The 20718-nt window shown below is 33.7% G+C and overlaps 1 protein-coding gene across 1 annotated transcript; it reads left to right on the top strand.

Annotated features, from left to right (window-relative positions):
* Positions 1-667: 667 nt before the first annotated feature.
* LOC126811824 (cholesterol transporter ABCA5) lies at positions 668-16619 on the top strand. The gene is made up of 17 exons (XM_050537749.2): positions 668-839; positions 2259-2389; positions 2574-2961; positions 3726-3847; positions 4323-4549; positions 6391-6748; positions 7335-7482; positions 7786-7972; positions 8640-8704; positions 10444-10577; positions 11424-11576; positions 12276-12395; positions 12787-12925; positions 13956-14046; positions 14992-15131; positions 15501-15617; positions 16136-16619. Exons 1-17 carry the CDS (start codon positions 794-796, stop codon positions 16339-16341), a joined length of 2772 nt encoding a protein of 923 aa, XP_050393706.2. The 5' UTR covers positions 668-793; the 3' UTR covers positions 16342-16619.
* The last annotated feature ends 4099 nt before the right edge of the window (positions 16620-20718 follow it).

Below are 20718 nucleotides of genomic sequence, written 5' to 3'. Positions count from 1 at the left end.
TGTGGTCATAGGATAGCCTATATAGGATAATATTCTTAATTTATACTATAAAATAACTCTAATATCTTTTTTTTATGGAAATTAATTGAAAGAAATACTCCAAATTTCTTTCAAATATAAGAAAAAGACTCACTATATAAAGCGAAACCGATGGGTTCTAATTTTATGTGTCGTATAATGCGATGATTTTCTCTATTTCTAGGACATATACGATAATATTCTTAATTTAAAATAATAAAATCACTCAAATTTCGTGTTTTTTATGGAAATTAATTGAAAAAATATTCCAAAATCTTTTAATTTAAACAGACGCACTTTACAGCGAGGCCCAACAAATATTTACAAGTAGATCCAAGATCTGATTTTAGCCTCTACTATACATAATGTCAAATTGACTGACATGTTCCTCGCTCTGTATTGACTATTGTACTCGCTTTATAAGATCTATCGTTTACCTGGAAGTAGAGATAACAAATAAAAGCAATTTTCCGCTCTACATTTCAACCTAAACAACCTCTTAACTCTTGTATCCTTCCGCCTCAAAATCATGAATATTCACACCAAAACCTGACAGAAAATGTATATTCAAAGGGAAAGGGGGAGAAGGACTAAAAATAGCTTTGGCCCTTGTTTCGCGACGGCCCAGGAATATTTGGTGAGCTGTGTCGATAAGGAAAGACACTACTAACATTTCGCAACACCTTGTGAAAGGGTTAATCCCATAATAGAATTTGTCACTGTCATGTGTCTCCAACCACAAAAAATATAAACACGGGAGTTTCATGTTGTAGACATGACAAGAAGAACGAAGATCAAATATTCTAAAGTTAATTATACAGGTAAAATGTAGGCTTCTGTTGAGTGCTCATTTCATGACAGGTCTGTGTGTGAACACAGGGGCGTACATAACGATTTTGTTTGGGGTCGGGTGGGGGGTGTTGGCCTAGTACGTTGACCCTGCTACTTTTGACTTCCACCACTAACCCTAACCCCAAGTAGCCGGATCAACGTACTGCGCAGGGGTGTTTAGCGAAAATGGGATCAACTGATGCACATGCACCTGATATGAGTGACACAGTCAGGAACCAACCTAGCTAGGAGAACGTATCTAAAAACGTTGAGATATATACTGTTGAGAGATGAGGTTTCTTATCTATCAGTAGTTTAGCTCTGAACGTAGGTCTCATTACACTCATTACAGGGCGAGTGTAATGAGACTTACGTTCAGAGCTGACCTAATCTATCAGGAACCGAGCACTGCATTTACAGGGTTTTTTTTTTTGGGGGGGGGGGGGCGGGTTATTATTTACATATGCCCACTATCACAACACTACAGTTTGCTCAAACTGATCAGCAGTAAATAATCGCTTGGTCTCCAATATCACTGACAGGGATGACACCGGGTTAGTTAAAATTATCCCTCGATACCAACTTTTTTCCTTCTGCAAATTAAATTCTAAAACAATTTATTAACTTGTTAAGGAAGAGAAATAAAGATGGTTGAAGTATATATGGATAAAAAATGTCCATAATGGGTACATAAAACAGTCTTTTCTTTAAATTATATAAATGGAGATTTACACACTGGAAAGGTACTTTCTGATTAAAGAGCCAATCCCGATAATATTTTGGAGAATAAAACGGCTTTATTTTGTATTAAAATCCCTTAAAATCCTCTACCTTAGTGCCGAGCAACTAACTCAATATATGTGATTTGTTTTCAAATAAATTAAACCCATCAGTTGTCATCTGGAAATGGAGACGGTGTCCCAAAATGTATTATGCGGTGTCCAGATAAAACCAGACTTTTATTTTATAAAAATAATGTGTAGGTGAAATTAACTATTCGTTATAAAGTACAGCACATGGGTCATTTACTGTATAGACCACTAAAGGAACGGAAAGCGATTGTCAGGTCACCCAACGAAAACATTGGCCCGAAAACTTAAAGGGGTTACGTGTCGGGATAAGCAGTATTGACATTCACGTCCAACCGACTCAATATTTTGAGCTGGAATTTTGAGACAGGATAAATACACCATTCCCTATATTTGGCGTTTAAATTTCATACGTACTCGGACCTGTATTTTTTAGACTCTGTTCAAATTGGGATAGTCCTTTTAACACAAATTATAAATTAGAGTAGCTAAGAATAGCATAGAATAGAAAGGGGGAAAATGTAACAATACCCCAACAATCGTTTCGTATAATTCTTCTCAAATTCCATTTTATCTAGATTGATATTTAAATATTTTTAGATGAATGTGAATTGATAACACAACAGTCAGTGATATTAGACAACAAAATCGCCTCATTTTTTCAACAACTGAAGGCTCTGATGCAGAGGAACATTTTACTGAAGAAAAGGAACAAAAAACAGCTTATCCAGGTAAATATTACTACATGTACCAGAATGGCAATTGCTCAACTAGGACTGCTGAAAGAATCTTGACTCTTGAGTGACAGGTTTTCTGTTATTGGTAACAGATGAAGAGCTTAGAATTAAGCGGCTAAAATAACCAGGGTAACAATAAAAATTTAAAACCTTTCATTTTTTTCTTGTTTTATTTCAGGAAATATTTTTACCAATCTACTTTGTTGCCATATTGGCTATGATAACGGCTTTATCAAAACCTTCTACAAAACCAGCCATTAATCGGTTTCCTTTGAAATCATTGAATGATGCCACATTCCATTTCAATGTTGCAAAAAAAATTCTTGTTTCTCCAAATACAACAAATATCGAAACCATCATGACACATGTTTCAAATCTCTTGGGTTCTGTACAGTATGAGATGTATGGTGATATGAAAACAATTGAAGATATCTACAGAAACAACTCTAAGGAGATTGGGGCAGGAATTGTTTTTAATTATCAGGGTGGTAATGTAATGGACTATGCTATAAGAATGGATTATAGTGATGCATCTACAGATGGAAACTGGTTAGCATTATCAACTGGTAAGTAAGGAAAGAATTTTTTTATTGGGCAAGAATATTGGTAATGTACATGTAAATTGTGCTTTAATCTGTCCACCTGTTGTCCATAATTCTTGTAAGCACAACAGAGACTACAATATGGTTTTCTATATCGTTGAAATAAAGAAGCTTATGGATGGTCAACCTCATACTGACAGTTTCTGATAAGATGATTAGAAGCAAGCAAGTGAAAACACTGTTCTTTTCTGCATGTAGAAGGGATGTAAATATGTGGTGTGGTGTGCGATTGTTCGTTTATCTTAGGACGCCTACATTGCTTTGTCCTGTGTTGTCTCCTTCTGACTTGGCCCAGGGGAATTTCAGGGGAGTTTTCAGGTGTGGAAGTACTTCTTCATTCCCAAAAAACCCTCCAAGATGTAATCTGGAATAGGTTATAGCTGCAACCAAGGAACCAACTGAAGGAGGTGGAAAATGTAGCATATGTGAATATGTGGTGTGTTTTGTGATTGTACATATATCTGGAGATGTCTACATGTAGATTGTTCAGTCCTGTGTTTTCTCAAATATACTACCTTCTGACTTTATCATGGGGAACTCCCTTGTATGGTGTATGTATGACATATCTGGGAACATCCTGTCAAAGGAAGTTAAAGTTGCCTGCAATACCACCATTTTGGAAACCAATAGTAAATACCAACCAGTCTGCACTGAAATTATTGTTTAAATTAACAAAAGTTTCATAGAAAAAGAAGTTATTATGATTGTATATTTATGTTTTATTGAAGCTGGCTGTAGAAATAGTTATCAATTGAATGGTACAATGGGTGGATCACAGTGTCAAGTAAATAATTTTTTAACATCAGGATTTATATGGTTACAGAACGCAATAGACACAGCATTAATAAGGGTCAGTTTCATATTTATATCATTTGCTACAACTTCAATCCAAGATTATTTGGAAGAGTAGCTGTGAAACAAAATAGGAGTGTGTCACAGATATAGTTATTTTTTATTTTATTTTTATACTTTCACATTTCAATGTGGTTGTAAATCATCGTCACCCAGTCTGCCTAGCCATTCACAATTGCTTGTGGATGCTCTAGAGGCTAATTGACTTTATGCACAGGGTGTCTGTTCATGCGTTGAAGACATTCAATGACTACCAACAACTTCTGTTTATGATCAGTGTGTATATCTATTTATGATCAGTACATGTAGGTATATATGTTTATGATCAGTGTGTATATCTATTTATGATCAGTGTGTATATCTATTTATCACCAGTGTGTATATCTTTTTATGATTAGTGTGTACATATATCTATTTATGATCAGTGTGTATATCTATTTAAAAAAGTAATGAGTTTGCCATCTTATTTCCAGGTGCACAAAAGCAATTCATCTGTTGAAATGCCTGATGTTTCAGTCCAACTTATGCCTAAAGGTCCATTCACTTCAGATATTTCTATAATGCAAACCCTTGCATCTATCTACTTTGTGTTCGCGTACTCTCTTTTCATCAATTTCCTGACGACTAACATCGTGGCTGAAAAAGAGAAAAAGATACGAGAAGGAATGAAAATGATGGGTCTCAGAGATATTGTATTTTGGTAAGAAAAGTATTCAAGAATAAATCAATAGTTTAAATGTAAAATGCAGCAGTATATCTACCAGGTGGTAGTTCACTGGTTATTACTGTAGATGATTTGCTTTATTTTTCATTTGGCATTTCATGCGATCTTAGCAGGTTAATCAAAGTTGAAGAACTTCAAAAATATTGTGAAGATAAATTGTTAAACTGATTATAATAACCGTCTGTTGTTCTTAATTGATTTTAATACGTCCACATTCATAATGTGGACCTATATTGCTGTTGCCACTTTATGTGTGTCTGTGTGTCGCCTACAGGCCACAATTCTTTACTGATCATCATGAAACTTTACAAACATATTCTTTATACCATTAAAGATGATCTCTATTATTTTGGTGCATGCTGACACCCAGGGGCAGAGCCACGCCCATCGTCTACAGACCGCATTTCTTAACAGATCCTTTTGAAACTTTGCATACTTATTCCTTATACCCTAAGGATGATCGTGGGGGGGGGGTTGGATGGCCAAATGGTTAGCACGTGCATGCTGTATCATAAGGCCTGTCATTGAGTCAACTGGTGTGGTTTTGAATCCCCGATTGTACGTAACAAGGAGTAGGGTCGCCTGTCCAACCTCGTGGGTCTTCTCCGGGTCCTCCGGTTTCCTCCCACTGCTAAAGACCCCTACGTGCAAGCGATTATTGAAATAAAATTAAACCATAGATTAGTCCCGAAATGCCCTAGTTTGTGTCGAGTGTAGGTAAAACCCCATTTCTCTTTCCTAAGGATGATCCCTATTGTTTTTGGTGAATGTCCGACACCCATTTTCTCTTTGTATGTCTGTGTGTCATCTACAGGCCGCTATTTTAATGAATCGTCTTAAAAACTTTTCTATATTGCTTATACCCTAGGGATGACTTTTTTAAATTTTTGGTGCATGTTCAACCCCTTGGAGTGGGACAGAGCCACGCCCAATTTTTGTTTGTGTCTTAATAGATCCTTTTGAAACTTTGCATACCTATTCCTTATACCCTAAGGATGATCCCTATTGTTTTTGGTGAATATTTATTTGTTTGTCATCTACAGACCACATTTCTTAATGTAACACCTTGAAACTGCATACTTATCCCTTCTATCCTAAGGAACATCCCTATTGTTTGTGGTGAATGCCCAACCCCTAGAGGCGGAGCCACGCCCATTTTCTTCCTGTGTGTCTGTGTGTCACTTATTGCCCGCAATGCTTAATCAATCGTTTTGAAAACTTTTTGTATACTTATTCCTTATACCCTAAGGCTGACCTCTATTTTTTTTGGTGCATGCCACAATTCTTAATGGATCGTCTTGGAACTTGGCATATGTATTCCTTATAGCCTAGGGACGGCAACTATTGAATTTGGTGCATGTTCTGACCCCTAGTGGTAGAGCCATGCCTAATGTTTGTGTTTATCCTATACAGGCTGCAATTCTGATTGGATTATCTTGGAACTTGACATATTTATTCCTTGTATCTTAAAGACAGAAACTTTTTATTTTGGTGCATGCCCCGACCCCTTGAGGCAGTGTCACACCCCTTTTTTGTTAATAATTAGTCTGTAAATTTTTGCAAAACAAACTGCACAACAAGCCTTCTTTGCCTATTGTCATATTAAAGTTGTTGCACCTTTCATATTTCATTCTCTTCATTTTTAAGAATACCATATCAATCAAAGCAGGAATGTGGACCTATATTGCAGCTGTAGCGTTGCTCTTGTTTTTAATACTATTAACCATCCATTGTTAATTTCAATTTATTAATACAATATCTGTCCATACTTTAAAACTGTGATTAATTTATAATTGTGTGTTTTATTTGTATTTCAGGTTATCATGGTCATTGATATATGCCATTCTCATACTTTTTGTCACAATAATAGTCATAATTATAGCTTACGCTTCAAATTTTTTACCACATAGTAACATTTTTCTGCTTTTCCTCATGTTATTTTTATACGGACTCTCAATTATAAACCTCGCTTTCTTACTAACGCCATTCTTTAAGAAAGCTAAAGTGGCAGGAATTGTTGCAGTATTTTCTACTGTTATCATCAGTTGCTTGTATTTTGCTGTGAGATTGACAAGAACTCAAACTGTGGATGGATATTCGTATTCTGTTGGAGCTGGCGGTCAAGTAGCATTGTGCTTTCTTTCTCCTGTTGCTCTTGCTCTAGCTGTGGATCAGGTAATCTGGGTTTAAATCATAATTATTTTTTATCATGAAAGTAGGATAATTTTGTAAATATGTATTGTTATTATTGAAACATATGGCCTCAAGTGAAAATATTTGTTCATGTTGTACAAATTAAACTTAGGGTTCTTTCTATGAATAAAAGTAGTTAATTAGCGATGAAAGACCTTTGCAAACCATTATCCTGTTGCTGTGCAACTATTGAAATCTCTGTGATACATTTCCGAAGAAATACAAACTTTCAGTTTCCATATAGGGTTGGCCATAAATCTCCAAATTCAATATTAAAACACAGCATATGTACATGTAGGTTTAAAGTGAGTTATTGTGTATTACTTTAGAAGGACTGTTATGGACTAAACTGTTCACAGATGATCTTAAAATGGTTGGTAAATGATCTGCCAAACATGAGATGTGTATCATATGGACAAACTAGACATGCAAAATTTGGTGTCTTTTTTTTTCACACAAATTCATTGTATGCACATAGTTTTTCAAGCAAAAATCAAAATGAGAGCATGTGATATTAGAATCAGACGTACTTTCTTATTTGTACTTAAATGTGACTTAATTTTTTTAGGGACTTTTCTTGGATGTTGCAAAAGGTGGTATGACATTTGAAACTGCAACATTAGGTGAATTTCCCCTCTATATACCCATATTGATGTTATTTGTTGATTTTATACTGTATGGATTGCTGGCATTTTATTTAGATCATGTTATTCCAGGTAAGTTGCATTGCCTGGAGAGTATGGTGTGCATGGCGTATGATATAAATCATAGTATTATTTGTGTAAGAGAGTATGGTGTACTGTATAAACCATGGTATTGTTTATATTTTGTGTAAGAGAATATGCTATAAACCATGGTATTGTTTATATTTTGTGTAAGAGAATATGCTATAAACCATATGCATGGTATTGTTTATATTTTGTGTAAGAGAGTATTATATAAACCATGGTATTCTTATATTTTGTGTAAGAGAGTATTGTGTATGGTATAAACCATGGTATTGTTTATATTTTGTGTAGGAGAGTATGGTGTACGGTATAAACCATGGTATTGTTTATTACCATCCTATTGGTGTCAGAGTAAAAAGAGCAACTATGATATACAGTCCTTAATAGACAATCAGCATATAACGCATCATAGTGATATGACACATGACGAAGATGTAGAAGATGTTCCTCGAGAAATGGAAGAAAAGGCTTCTATTAGGTAAGTAGTTAGCAGTACTATGGTTCACATATTCTGATCTCATCACAGGTTCATGTTATCAAATTTGTTTTGTAATTAGTCATGTGTGGAAAAACATGGCCTCCCTTACAATGAAAATGTTCCCAGACCAAAAATATTTCAGAGGGCCTTCTCATGCTCCAACCCCAAGTTTGTGGGTATTCAACTCTGGAACTTTATTATGCCAAATTCTATATTGAGTAGTCTTCAATATTATAATAATATTTAGTTGCTATTAGAATCATCTACTCCATCATAGTGCTGGCTCACTAACTTGGAGGTCTAGGGTTTTTTCTCTGTGTTGGTCCCGAAAGTTCCTAAAGATTTTCCTTCTTGGTTCTCCCTTTTCAGTGAGGCAGAGTGTCAGACAAAAAAGAGAGGTCGGATGTACACATTGGTGTGCATTAAAGGAACCCTTGACTTTTGGAATTCTATTGTTGTCTCAGCAAAATTTCCCTCATAGCACACTGTATGGCATATCCCCATCATCTTCATTAACCAGATGCAGAAAAGTAGGATATACACGTAAACCCCCATTTCATTCATTTAAAAAGTTCTGTCACCAGGCCAATCCAAAAATAATTATATAGATGGTTGTATTATTTATATATATGAATGAATGGCTGTATTATTGATATATTTGTTTCAGGTTGTATAATATAGGTAAAACATTTCCTGGTAAAGAAAAGGGTGAAACAATAGATGCTGTAAATGGTAAGTTGGTTATATTAATTAAGACCTTCATATATGCTTAAAATATTATTATTTTATATTTCACATTGTATTTCAACATCTGGATATTTCAGACTTTCGGTTTCTGTTGATTTTGCATACCTCTTATATCAGGATTTATAGCTACTAAAATCAAGACCAAGATGTTATCTAACCTGCATTTCTAGGCTTTATCTTCCACATGTAGATTACTACCTAAATAACATTTTCAGCCCATATTTTTGTTAAATTGCTAGCTTTAAAGGAGCTAAGTCGATAACATTTGGGATCTAGAAATTGGCACAAATGGGTCGCAACGCATATGATAATGTAATATGAATGTATATAAACTAATTTATATTCAATCGTTTCTGTTTTTACCCTAATTTCAAATCAATTATGTTTGGGGAAATTCACCAGAAGTCTCAATCGAATGGCAATCTCTAGCGTCTGGTTATTTCAGTCTACGCCGATAGTATTTAATGCGCATGCTCACCAGATAAGAATATGACGTCATCGTTTGACATGACTTGTGGAATATGTTTAGCCTTGTTTTTCGAGTCCTGTGTTACAAATGGCACTGAAACGCATTATGCTAAACGATTCTTGTACCAATGGTAAAATGTTTATTTTGTCTTAAATATTGAATATCAGAAGCCCATCTTTTCCCGGTAAGATCAGAACATCAATGTTGATTTAAATTGACATTTATGCAACAAAACACAAACTCGGATTGACATTAAACAATAAAACTTTATTTGGCATATGGGGACTACAGCATGTATATCTTGGCATTACTCTATATACATTAAATGAAATATTAAAATGTTGAATACTAAAGTGAATGACTGGTTTTCACAATCTTCCACTCCAAACATGTTTGACATGGCTGAATGTCCAATACATGGGAATTGATGTATTGTGAAAACCCCATTCTTGATAGATGACTCAATTGGCAGACAGCTTAAGGCTGCCGCTCTCAGTGTGAGTGAATAAAGTGAGCGAAGCTCGAGTGTTAGTACTGATGGATGAGCGAAGCTCCTAATCACAGTGAAGTGAGCGAAGCTCGAGTGTTCGTACTGATGGATGAGCGAAGCTCCGATTGTAAGATTGAGGAGTGAAGCTCCCAGACCAATCTTGAACTGTACCTGAAATAGATTCCATTTAATACATAAACATATATACATGTATATAAATTGAACAATAATATTCAATACTGACTTCAAACCAAATAGGTAACCCCATACTTTGGGGTAGAATAGCTAGTTTATGGTTAAACTAGCTGTGAAAATGCATAACAAGTAACTAGTCCCTGTTGGCTTAGCAAACAGGAAGGCAGGAGATGGGGAGGAGGTGGGCTTGAAATATTTCTTGCCGAATACATATAGCATGACTCGGCCTACGCGCTGTAATCTAGAAAGAGGCAGATTCGAAAAAGAGGCAGATGAGGTCACGTGGCATAGGTCATGACATGTGAACGAGTTTGTGTCAGTGCATAAACCAGACTTATTTACATAAGCCCCCAAATAATTCGTGTTTTCAATGTTGAAGACTTTGGATGATATTGAGTTTGAGACTTAGCTACTTTAATATTCTGCATATTTTGGATAAATTTAAATAAAGAAAAGTTGTTATTTGCCTTGTGGCATGTTGTCCATTTTAACTAACTAATTGTAGTATAAGATCAATGGAATGCAATAAGTAGCTAATAGAAAATTAGCATATTAACTATTTTTTTGCAGGAATATCATTAGATATATATGAGGGTCAAATAACTGGATTATTGGGTCATAATGGTGCTGGTAAAACAACCTTATTAAATATGTTGTATGGTTTAATTCCTACTACTAGTGGTGGTGCTATTATCAATAATTTAGTAAGTATCTTCTAACTATATATTAAGGTTGTTTGGGTGGTTGAATGGTCTAACCTGTGCACTTTAGATCATAAAGCCTGTCATTGAGTCATGTGACATAGTTATACATGACAAGGAGTAGGGTCACCTGACCAACCTCATAGATTTTCTCTGTGTTCTCCGGGTTTCCTCCCACTGCTAGCAAGCAAACCCTTATGTGCAAGCAGATTATTAAAATAAGATTGAACCATATGTTAGTCCCAAAATGATCTATTTTGTGTCGAGTGAACGTTAAACTCCATTTCTCTCCCTCTCTCTTACTACATATTAAATGGTATATTGAACCGGTAATCTCTGCTTTTTATTTGACCAAATTCTAAATGAAAATAAAAATCCTACTTTTCTGTACTGTCCAGTCTAATGAAGATGGGCATGAGCCATACAGTGTGGTATGAGGAAATCCTGCCCAGACAATGGTGTTTACGCCTTCTTTTCATTGAATTCCAATGGCAAGATATTTAATACATTGTTCATATTGTAATATATGAATTGTCAATATTTCATCTTAGCAAGTTATTCAATCCTTTAAATATTCTCATGTGTACTTTAATTTTTTGAAAATATAAATATTGCTGATTCCCACTAATGGGCCAAACTAGAAGACGGACAAAGAAACCGTGTCTAATGGTTCAGATTCAACCGTGCTGGCATAATTATCCTACTTACACAAATATACATAAATATGTTATTCTTAAAATAATTAATTTATTTGTCAAAGAGATATTCAACCCAATTTCATCTTACTGTGTCCCTATTTAAGAACTGCAGAAAGTAAACATTTTTATATTTCATCTATGCATATTATAGGATGTATCTGATAGCAGTGATATGGAGAAGATAAGAACTATGTGTGGTATTTGTCCTCAACATAATATATTGTATGATGAGTTATCATGCAAAGAACATCTGCGTGTATTTGCGGGTATTAAGGGTGTACCTTCCAATAATGTAGAGTCAGTGGTATGTAGATTAAAACAATTCATTCAACTTTAAATACTTCATTTAAAATAAGCTTGTCCATCTGTCTGTCTGTCTCTCAGATCTTTAGGAACACAATAACTTTCCTCTAATTGAGTTAGAATGTTTAAACTTAATTGGTGTGGATGAGTATTTTCTGCCTAGGCTAAGGTAAGATGTGCAACTTGGTTGGTCTATTCATTGGAATGTGATAACTTTGATTCTAATTTACTTTGAATTTTGTAATTTGGTCTATAGTTTCAGTACCTCAATACCATGACTAAGTTCAATAATGAACATTTTAATTAGGTTAAGCAGAGTTAATGGTTTATAGACAGATAAAGATAAATGTGCAAGTACTTGTAACATGTATCATCTATTTATATTGGGATTAAGGCAGAAGATATCAGCCTTGCTATTGGCTTGGTTTTATGCTGAAATACATGGTCAATAGTTGTTGTTTTACATCATTATTTTTGGATAGTTTTCCATTCTCCTACCCGTCTGTTTAAATTATTCTCGTCCTCTGGCATCACAGTTTGAAATTCAGTATTAATATCCACTTCCGTTTCAACTGGAGATTCATATTTTTAACAGGAAAACAAAACTATATACCTATGTGCCCTTATGGAGTTCTTATCTGGTGCATTGTAATTGATTGTAAACCGTTGTTATTTTTTAAATTAATGTTTTTAATTATAGATAAAGCAGTCATTAACTGATGTTGATTTATTGGATCAAGGTGATGTGTTTGCTAAAGATCTCAGTGGTGGTCAAAAACGTAAATTATCGGTAGCTATAGCACTGATTGGTGACCCCAAGGTATTTTATAGTATAGATTATATACAATAATACATAGATTATGAATTTTTGTTCATTGAATATTGATTGATGTAATGTGAACCACTCTGGCTGAATAAGATACATAGCAGGTTGTTGTTAGATAAGGCACAAAACGTATTAAAAAATGGTATCAGCTTTAGAATAAACTTGTGGAGTTCTTGACACCTGTCACTGCCTGCAACAATAGTTGACACTTGACTTTCAGGAACTGAAGCGTGCTAACTATACGAAGATTGTTTCCAGAACAAAAATATATTGGGGTTAATTTGTTTTAATAATTAAGATTATCATAACATCATACTGTTACACGAGGTTTAATGTCATGTAGATTACTGCTATTTTGAATATTAAATATGGATTATTTAAATAGATAATATTTCTGGATGAACCAACTGCTGGTATGGATCCTCACTCCAGGCGTCATCTTTGGTCCCTCCTCAAGAAACAGAAAGCAGGAAAAGTTATAGTACTTACCACTCATTTTATGGATGAAGCAGATGTACTTGCAGGTATATTAATGCTCTCAAAATATTTAAATTTGGATAATTTCTTTATTTGATGTCAGTTTAGTTCCTTTAGGAACTGTCTCTGATTGGATGATGTCAGCTGACAGTTCTTATAATCCGTCCCTATATATCTGCAGTATAAAAATAACACTCTTCCCCACCTCTGTTCTAAGGCTATTTTGGAATCCTTACCAACTATTTTTCACCGTGATTATTCTTTGTTCGCCAAAGGAATCAGTTTTTGCCACAGCTGACACACATTTATAATAATTGAAAGATATTTTCAAGGAGAATTCGCGAATAAAAACGTACACAAAATACGTTTGAACTTATTAGCCATTACGAGACTGGAACATGTGTATACCGCATGTTTATTTAATCGCTAAATTCTACTAGTTAATATTGTTGAATTATTATAAATTTGTGTCATATATGGTGAGAAATGATTTCTTTTGGCGAAAAATAAACAATCACGCTGAAAAATAGAAAGTTAAGGTTCCAAAATAGCCTGAGAATAGAGGTGGTGTAGACCAGAGCGGTATTTTACTGTATTTTCGTATTGCAGCTATATAGGGATGGAAAGGAACTGTCAGCGGACATCGTCCAATCAGAGTCAGTTCCTAAAGGAACTAATGTCAGTTTGGTCAGTAATTCAGATAAGTCAGTAAATAGATATGCAAATAAAGGAAAATGTGTTGATTTAAAAAATGCAATATTTCTAGAAATATGAAAATGAACTAAAAATTTGAATTTTTATTTAAATTAAATGTTCAAAATCAAAATTCAATGTGAGCACTGAGTTATATTGTGTATTTTGTTGGTACTTATAATTTGCTTACCGTACATGTTAATCTATAGTTCTACATGCAATAACTTTGATAACTTATAACTATAGTTTCATAAAAGAGCAATTTCAAAATCGGTATTTGCATATAATATTTATACCTACTGTAGTTTGCTAATAGTAAAAACTGACTTGGGTTTGTTTCTGCACCAGAACTTTCATGATTAAAACTGAATTGATTATTTTCAGATCGTAAGGCAATTATCAGTAAAGGTAAACTTCGATGTTGTGGTTCATCTTTATTTCTAAAGAGTAAATTTGGTATAGGCTACCATCTGAAGTAAGTAGAAATTAATTTGACCTAAATTGTATATTTACAGAAATGATTTATGTTTATATGCCACTATTTCATGTTTGAGTGTATTGTTGTCAGTAAACCAGCGATGCTAGTTTTAGTTTTAATTAAATAACGTTTATCGTTATGATTTTAAATTTTATACACATGCTGACAGAGTATTACCTTTTAAAAAAATTGTCGTTATTATTTTTATTGAAAGCTTTATGGCACAGTCGTATGGAATTTAATTTTAAAGCCATTTCAATTATGGTTGTCACATGATCACTGTGCCATGTGTCTATCATTGACGAATGAATAAAAACATTTGCAAGTTACATAATAGAAAAAAAACTACAAATTGTGTGTTATGAAGAAATACCATGGTGCCGTATCAGCTTATATCCATCGAAAAAAAACAAAAAAAACGAATACAGTAATTTTTTCAGGAATATTACTGACATGAATTTCAAGCCGGTACGTGAATTAAATATGGAAAATTTTCTAAACGGTGTACCTATTTGTCGTTATTTTTATGCTAATAACATACAGTAGAATATGATATTCCTCATAACAAATTACCAAGAATTATTTTTGTTGAAGTCTGGTTATATTAAAGGGAATGGAAGCTTAAAATTTTAAAACCCAGTTCCTACCAGGACCTCATTTGACCCACTTCTGACCGGTTCGTTTCAAAATGGGTTAAGAACTCTGGTCGAGCCTAATTTTAACAATAAAAAATATAGTATGATAAAGGACATTTTCCCAATTGTTTTGTATAAGATTGACCATTAGAATGGAATATATTAATATAGATATGATGTCAATAAGAAAGAAGGCCAACTGTGGTTAAGTTTTTTTGGGTTTTTTATACCAAATTTCACCTGAAAATCAGTAAATACATATTTCTGTAAATAGTTAATGTTGAAATATTATTTGTTTGTTATATAGTATGATAAGTGAACCATCTTGTGATGCTGACGATGTGACGAAACTTCTTAAAGAAAAAATAAATGGTGTAGAGCATAGAAGATCACATGGTAAAGAATTAGCATACACAGTACCATTAAATGAAGTGGACAAATTTGCAGGTAAAATATGACAATCTGTACTTCAAGATCAATTCAGACTTTAGAAAGAAGTCCTCTCTCCTTCCTGAAAATTTAGGTAGAAGTGGGGGGAAACTTTGAGAGAAATGAAGAATCTAAAAGCACAATAAGTCTCTTTCATGAACTCATATATTAATCTTGATTCGTTATATAATAATTCATGAGAAAATATGAAAAGTTGTTCAAATTTGGATTCGGTGGCATCAATTTTTTGCAAGCTGATTTCTGCAACATTAACATAATTTTGCAGGCCAACTAATTTAAATATTATCAATCTGTAAAAATAGAGTAAAATAACAACCCTGTTTATTTTTTGTATATTATTTTTTGTGTGTTTTTATTTGTTATTAGCAATGTTTAATTCTCTGGAGGAAAAAGGATCTGATGGTGTAACTAAAGCAGAAAAAATGGGAATAAAGAGTTATGGTGTTTCCATGACGTCATTAGAGGAAGTATTTTTGAAATTAGGTATTTAAATAATTCGGTTAAATTGTTTTTCTGTAATCTAATGGCGGGTTGGATGGCCGAATGGTTGGCATGTGCACGTTGTATCATAAGGTCTGTCATTTTGTCAATTGGCGTGGTTCGATTCCACGGTTGTACGTGACAAGGAATAGGGTCGCCTGTCCAACCTCAAGGGTTTTCACCGGGTCCTCCGGCTTCCTCCCATTGCTAAAGACCCCTACGCGCAATCGAATTATTGAAATAAAATTGAAATCATACTTTAGTCCCAAAATGACCTAATTTGTGTCCAGTGGACGTTGAATCCTATTACTCTTTCTCTGTAATCTAGTCTATGATGATTTACATTAAGCAAAAATATACTTCCATTGCCACAATGGTCGTTTTCGAAATAAGAAAGGAAAAATATGGCTAATTATATAAATTTCAGTGCTATATTGATATTAAGTCTTTGTTACTTCCACATTAATTTATTTTTTGCTTGTTTTATACAGTAATTTTATAATGATTGTTTTATTTTAAAGGAAATGATGAAGAATCTGAGGATACCAATGATAAATCAGCCAATGGTACTAACATGATTAATGTAAATGATGTTTCTGTCAATATAAACAAGAATGGTACTCAAGAGGACGCCAACAATCTTTTTAATTCAAAGAATTTACTTAATTTGAATAAAGGTAGTGCATTAATGAAACAAAGACTGAAAGCATTTTTAAAGGTATGTTAATGGAAATGGAATTCAGTCTTTGAACAAAATTATACAATAAAGGAACAACGAACAGAAAGTGAAACCCTGAACTATCTTTAGTTACCCGGATGACAGAAAATTTTGACTAATACTCAGAACGATGTATGTTAACCCATGTCACAAGAAGATGCTAAGTATAAACAAGTCATGGTCCAGTCACTACATTTGTGACCAGAAAATCCTGATAAAAAATCGGAATGATTTTTCTCCTCTGAAAGCCTTTTCAATTCTGCTTGCATATCTAGTTAAAGTTGCAATTTCATATTTTTAAGTTATATTTTTAAAATTTATTAAAATAAAGCCTTAAAATAGATGGTATCTATAAACAGTCCTACCTTGTTAAAGAATACTCCTATTAATCCTATAATTCACTATTGCCAGTTGAGAAATTGACAAAAATATCATTTTCAACTTCAAATTCAAACGTTTGAAGACAGCTATTTCATGGGGGGGGAATAGAAAAACAAGGGAGGTAATTGTGTTAGTATTTCCGGGGTCAAAGGATTTTTAAGTGGGAGAATAATACCTATGATCGTATAATAGTGAGTTGACAACCTATTGAGCAAAAGACAGAAATAATTATGTTTTGACTTTCTTAGAAAATATGAAATTATCGCTTTAAATATATACATATATGTTAGTGTTCATTTATCGAATCTAAATCAAAATACAAACATCATTGTTTATTGTTATTTATTTCAGATAAGATTTTTGCTTCAAATACGAGAGAAACTTGCGTTGATTTCTCAAATTTTTTTGCCGATAATCTTTGTCACAACTGGACTTCTTCTCAATAAATTTGGAGCAAAAGTTAACAATACAAATAATGTAATTTCTATGTCTTTAAAACCAGATCAATATGCCAGTTCAAGTTTCTTGTTTGTTGATTCTATGAGTAAGTAATAATATATTAATACAAGTTACAAGTCTTTCTATCTTTTTTATACGCCCACATTTTCATGTCGACATATATTGCCGTCGCCCCTTATCTGATTTTGACGAAACTCGAAATATAGGTTTATCTCCAAAAGATCTCAGTTGCTTTCGATATTGGTATGTATCGGACCGAAACTTCATGAATTATGGCTCCTGATTGTACGAAAAATCACGTTTTTAGTTTGTGGACCCTATAGAGGTCATAATTTTTATACGATTTAAAAAAAACGTTTGAATATATCACCGTTACACCCTAAAGATGGATTGAGTTTGAATTTCGTAAAAATTGGACCAAAACTGACAGACAAAATCGCCACCCCTCGTACTCAAATAGTGTAAAAATATGATATATCAAGGTTGTGGTTGAGGTCACAATTTTCTTCTGATTTTGATGAAACTTGAAATGTAAGTTTATAACCCAAAGATCTCGGTTCCTTTCAATATTCGCACATATCGGAACGTAACTTCCTGAATTATGGCCCCTGATAGCAAAATGTGGGCGTATCCTGCCTGGCAGCCGCTGGTTTTTATTTAGACTGATTGATATTTCTTTGAATAAAAGAAATGTAAATTTATATAATGGCAGAAGTGTGTATCTTCTATTACTACATTAGTAATTAACAAGGATGTTTTATTTTTGCAATCGAAAACAGGTGACATATTAAAATGCAGTGATATCTGAGAACCAGAATATTTTTTATATGGCCTAAACTTTATCATACATAAAGGTATAAAGAAATGGTTTCATTCCAAATCTTGTATGAATTTAGGGGGTCACGGTGGCTATAAGTGGGTAAGACGCTGGCTCGCTAGCCTGAAGGCCGGGTGTTCGATCCCTGGATTGGCTGAGAAAGTTCATCCAGATTTTCCAGTGTGCTACCCCTTGTCAGTGATGCAGGACGGAGGAGACCTGACAAGGACAGCTGTCTAGTTGTTTGGTTACTATGAAAAACTGAGGTCCTGTTAACACATTGGCGTGCACGTAAAAGATCCCTTGACAGTTATAATTCGATATATAAGAGTAGGTTGTAGTGCTGCTGTCCAGGCAAAATTTCCCTCATCGCACACAGTATGGCGTATGCCCCTCTTCATTAGACCAGTTCGGTGCAGAACAGTAGGACGTTAAACCCCATTTCATTTCATTGTATGAATGTAGAGTTGCCTGTCTCACCTCATGTATTTTTCTGAGTTCTCCATTTTCCTCTCACTGCTGAAAACCCTTCTTGCAAGCAAATTTTTTAAATTAGAAAATACATAAACCTTATATTATTCCTGAAATTACCCAATTACCCCATTTCTCTTTGTCAGATATAATTTATAAACCATTTCTATATGCAAGATTGTAAGTTTATATACATTAGTATTATATATGTTGTAGATGATTCTACATCACAAGCAGTTGTTACACAGTTAAATACTTATATGCAAGTTGATGATATTAAGAATGCATCAGTTGATCTGATGTCGATAGCACCTCATAATATTGGTGTTAATCTACAAACAATGGTTACTGGAACAGTAAGTAGGATATAATCCAGCTAATATTTAATAAGTAAAGATAACCCTTCCCCGATCAACAAACTTTACAAGACTGTGTGTAGATAGAGTGGATTGATCCAGGGCATGTTGAAGAAGGGCTATCGCCCAAAACACATCCTGGATTAAACCATTCTATCTAGACACAGTTTTTTGCTCAGGGAATTTCAAGGATATTTTTCCTGCGCTGCCCCAACTGTATCATCAAGATCCAGGTTAACAAGCATTGTTCTACGGATTCTTCAATAGTAATCTAAACCAATAGTAATAGTGTACACCGACAATAAAAGTAATCAAAACATAGCATATTTACCTTGTGTAACTGTTGACAGTATCCATCTGTAAATCAATATAATGAATTCAAATGTAATAGCCTATACCATCATCTGTATAACTGTTTAGCTTATGAAATTTAAAATAACTTCATAGTAACCTGTGTTTGGTGCAATATTTAATGATGAAATTGACAATTAATGATTATTGCGGATTTTAGAAGTATTAAGATTTTTCACCTGTGCAGTGCTGGGTAACTAACTAAGCTAGTGAAAAATGATAACAATAATGACATTTGTAAAGCATTTAACTCAAAGCTAAACTTTATTGCATCTAATGAATCACATTCCATTATATCTCACTTGCTAATGAGATATTCAAAGATACATTATGTAAGATTTAAATAAAGAGCTAGCCATTCTTGCTATAATAGTTTGAAAAAAGATAATGTAAATTCAGTATATTGGAAATTTCATTCAAATTACTCTACTGTGAGGGAAGATATTAATTGCAACCACCATACTGGTTGTTCGAAGCCAAGCATCGGCTCTTCATTTTTAAATTACATCAAAATATGGCTGAACGGTTCTAATCTACTTAATATCGGAAATAACCGATGGCATCAAGAGTTGATTATGGTCTTCTCATGTTAATAGATGTATAATTAATGGTTTACATAACATTTCATGCCTAAAGACCTGCAACAGACATATTTAGCTCTTGCAAAATGTCTGTTTAAACTGCAAGGTTATGAAAAAGAATTAAATCTTTCATTAGATGCTTTTATACATGAAGTTTAACAGAATTCTGTTGTTTTGTTTTTTTTCCAGTCTCTGGCATACACATCATTATACAATGATACAGCTCTATTATCATTACCAGTTATTGTCAATATTATGTCTAATATTTTACTTGGAGTCAATTCAATCAATACTTTTAATCTGCCGTGGCCAGCTCTGACAAACAAAAGATCTTACGATGGTACCGCCTTCTCATCTATAATGATATTAGGAATGGCTTTTGTTTTCACGATTGCTGGTTTTGCTGCAAATCATGTAAAGATTAAAGAGGTAATGCATTTATATATTGTTCACTTTCGACCCCCCCCCCCCCCCCCAAAAAAAAAAATAAAAAATAAATATCCCTTATTATTTCTCAGATTTGATTTGAGCTGAGTTGTGATGTGTTTATTTGGTAATGCCTGGGGTTCTCTTAAACACTAGGTGATGGTTGATTTGTTTGTGCATTTCTTTAACAGAAATGAAATGAAATGAGTATTAATGTCCTACTTTTCTGCATCGACTCAGACATTTTCTAAAAACCAGGGAAATAAAATATAAAGCTACACCAATTTGAACTTTAGTTTTAGGGACTGACCATGAAAAGTTTGCATCCAGTTACTGAAAGAAAAAAAAAAATGCTTCATTTTTTATATAGTATTTATAAAGAATTATTTTTCTTTTTTTTTTCCAGATAAAATTTAAAAGTCAACTTCGTGTATCAGGAATAACATTTAACATTTATTGGGGAGTTAATTTTCTCTTTGATCTTGGTCTGTATTTAATACCAGCTATAGTGTGTATTATAATAGTTTTAGCTGTACAGGTATGT

The sequence above is a fragment of the Patella vulgata genome, chromosome 2, assembly GCF_932274485.2.
Source record: "Patella vulgata chromosome 2, xgPatVulg1.2, whole genome shotgun sequence".
NCBI classification, from domain to species: domain Eukaryota; kingdom Metazoa; phylum Mollusca; class Gastropoda; family Patellidae; genus Patella; species Patella vulgata.
The sequence above is the reverse complement of the archived record's forward strand: the minus strand, read 5'-3'. Positions and strand labels throughout refer to the sequence as shown.

Bases quoted from the DNA above. Each gene is read 5' to 3' on its own strand.
- LOC126811824 (XM_050537749.2), top strand. From the start codon at position 794: ATGACAAGAAGAACGAAGATCAAATATTCTAAAGTTAATTATACAG. The intron at 840-2,258 runs GTAAAATGTAGG...AAATATTTTTAG, and splicing joins TTCTAAAGTTAATTATACAG to ATGAATGTGAATTGATAACA. The intron at 4,550-6,390 runs GTAAGAAAAGTA...TTTGTATTTCAG, and splicing joins CTCAGAGATATTGTATTTTG to GTTATCATGGTCATTGATAT.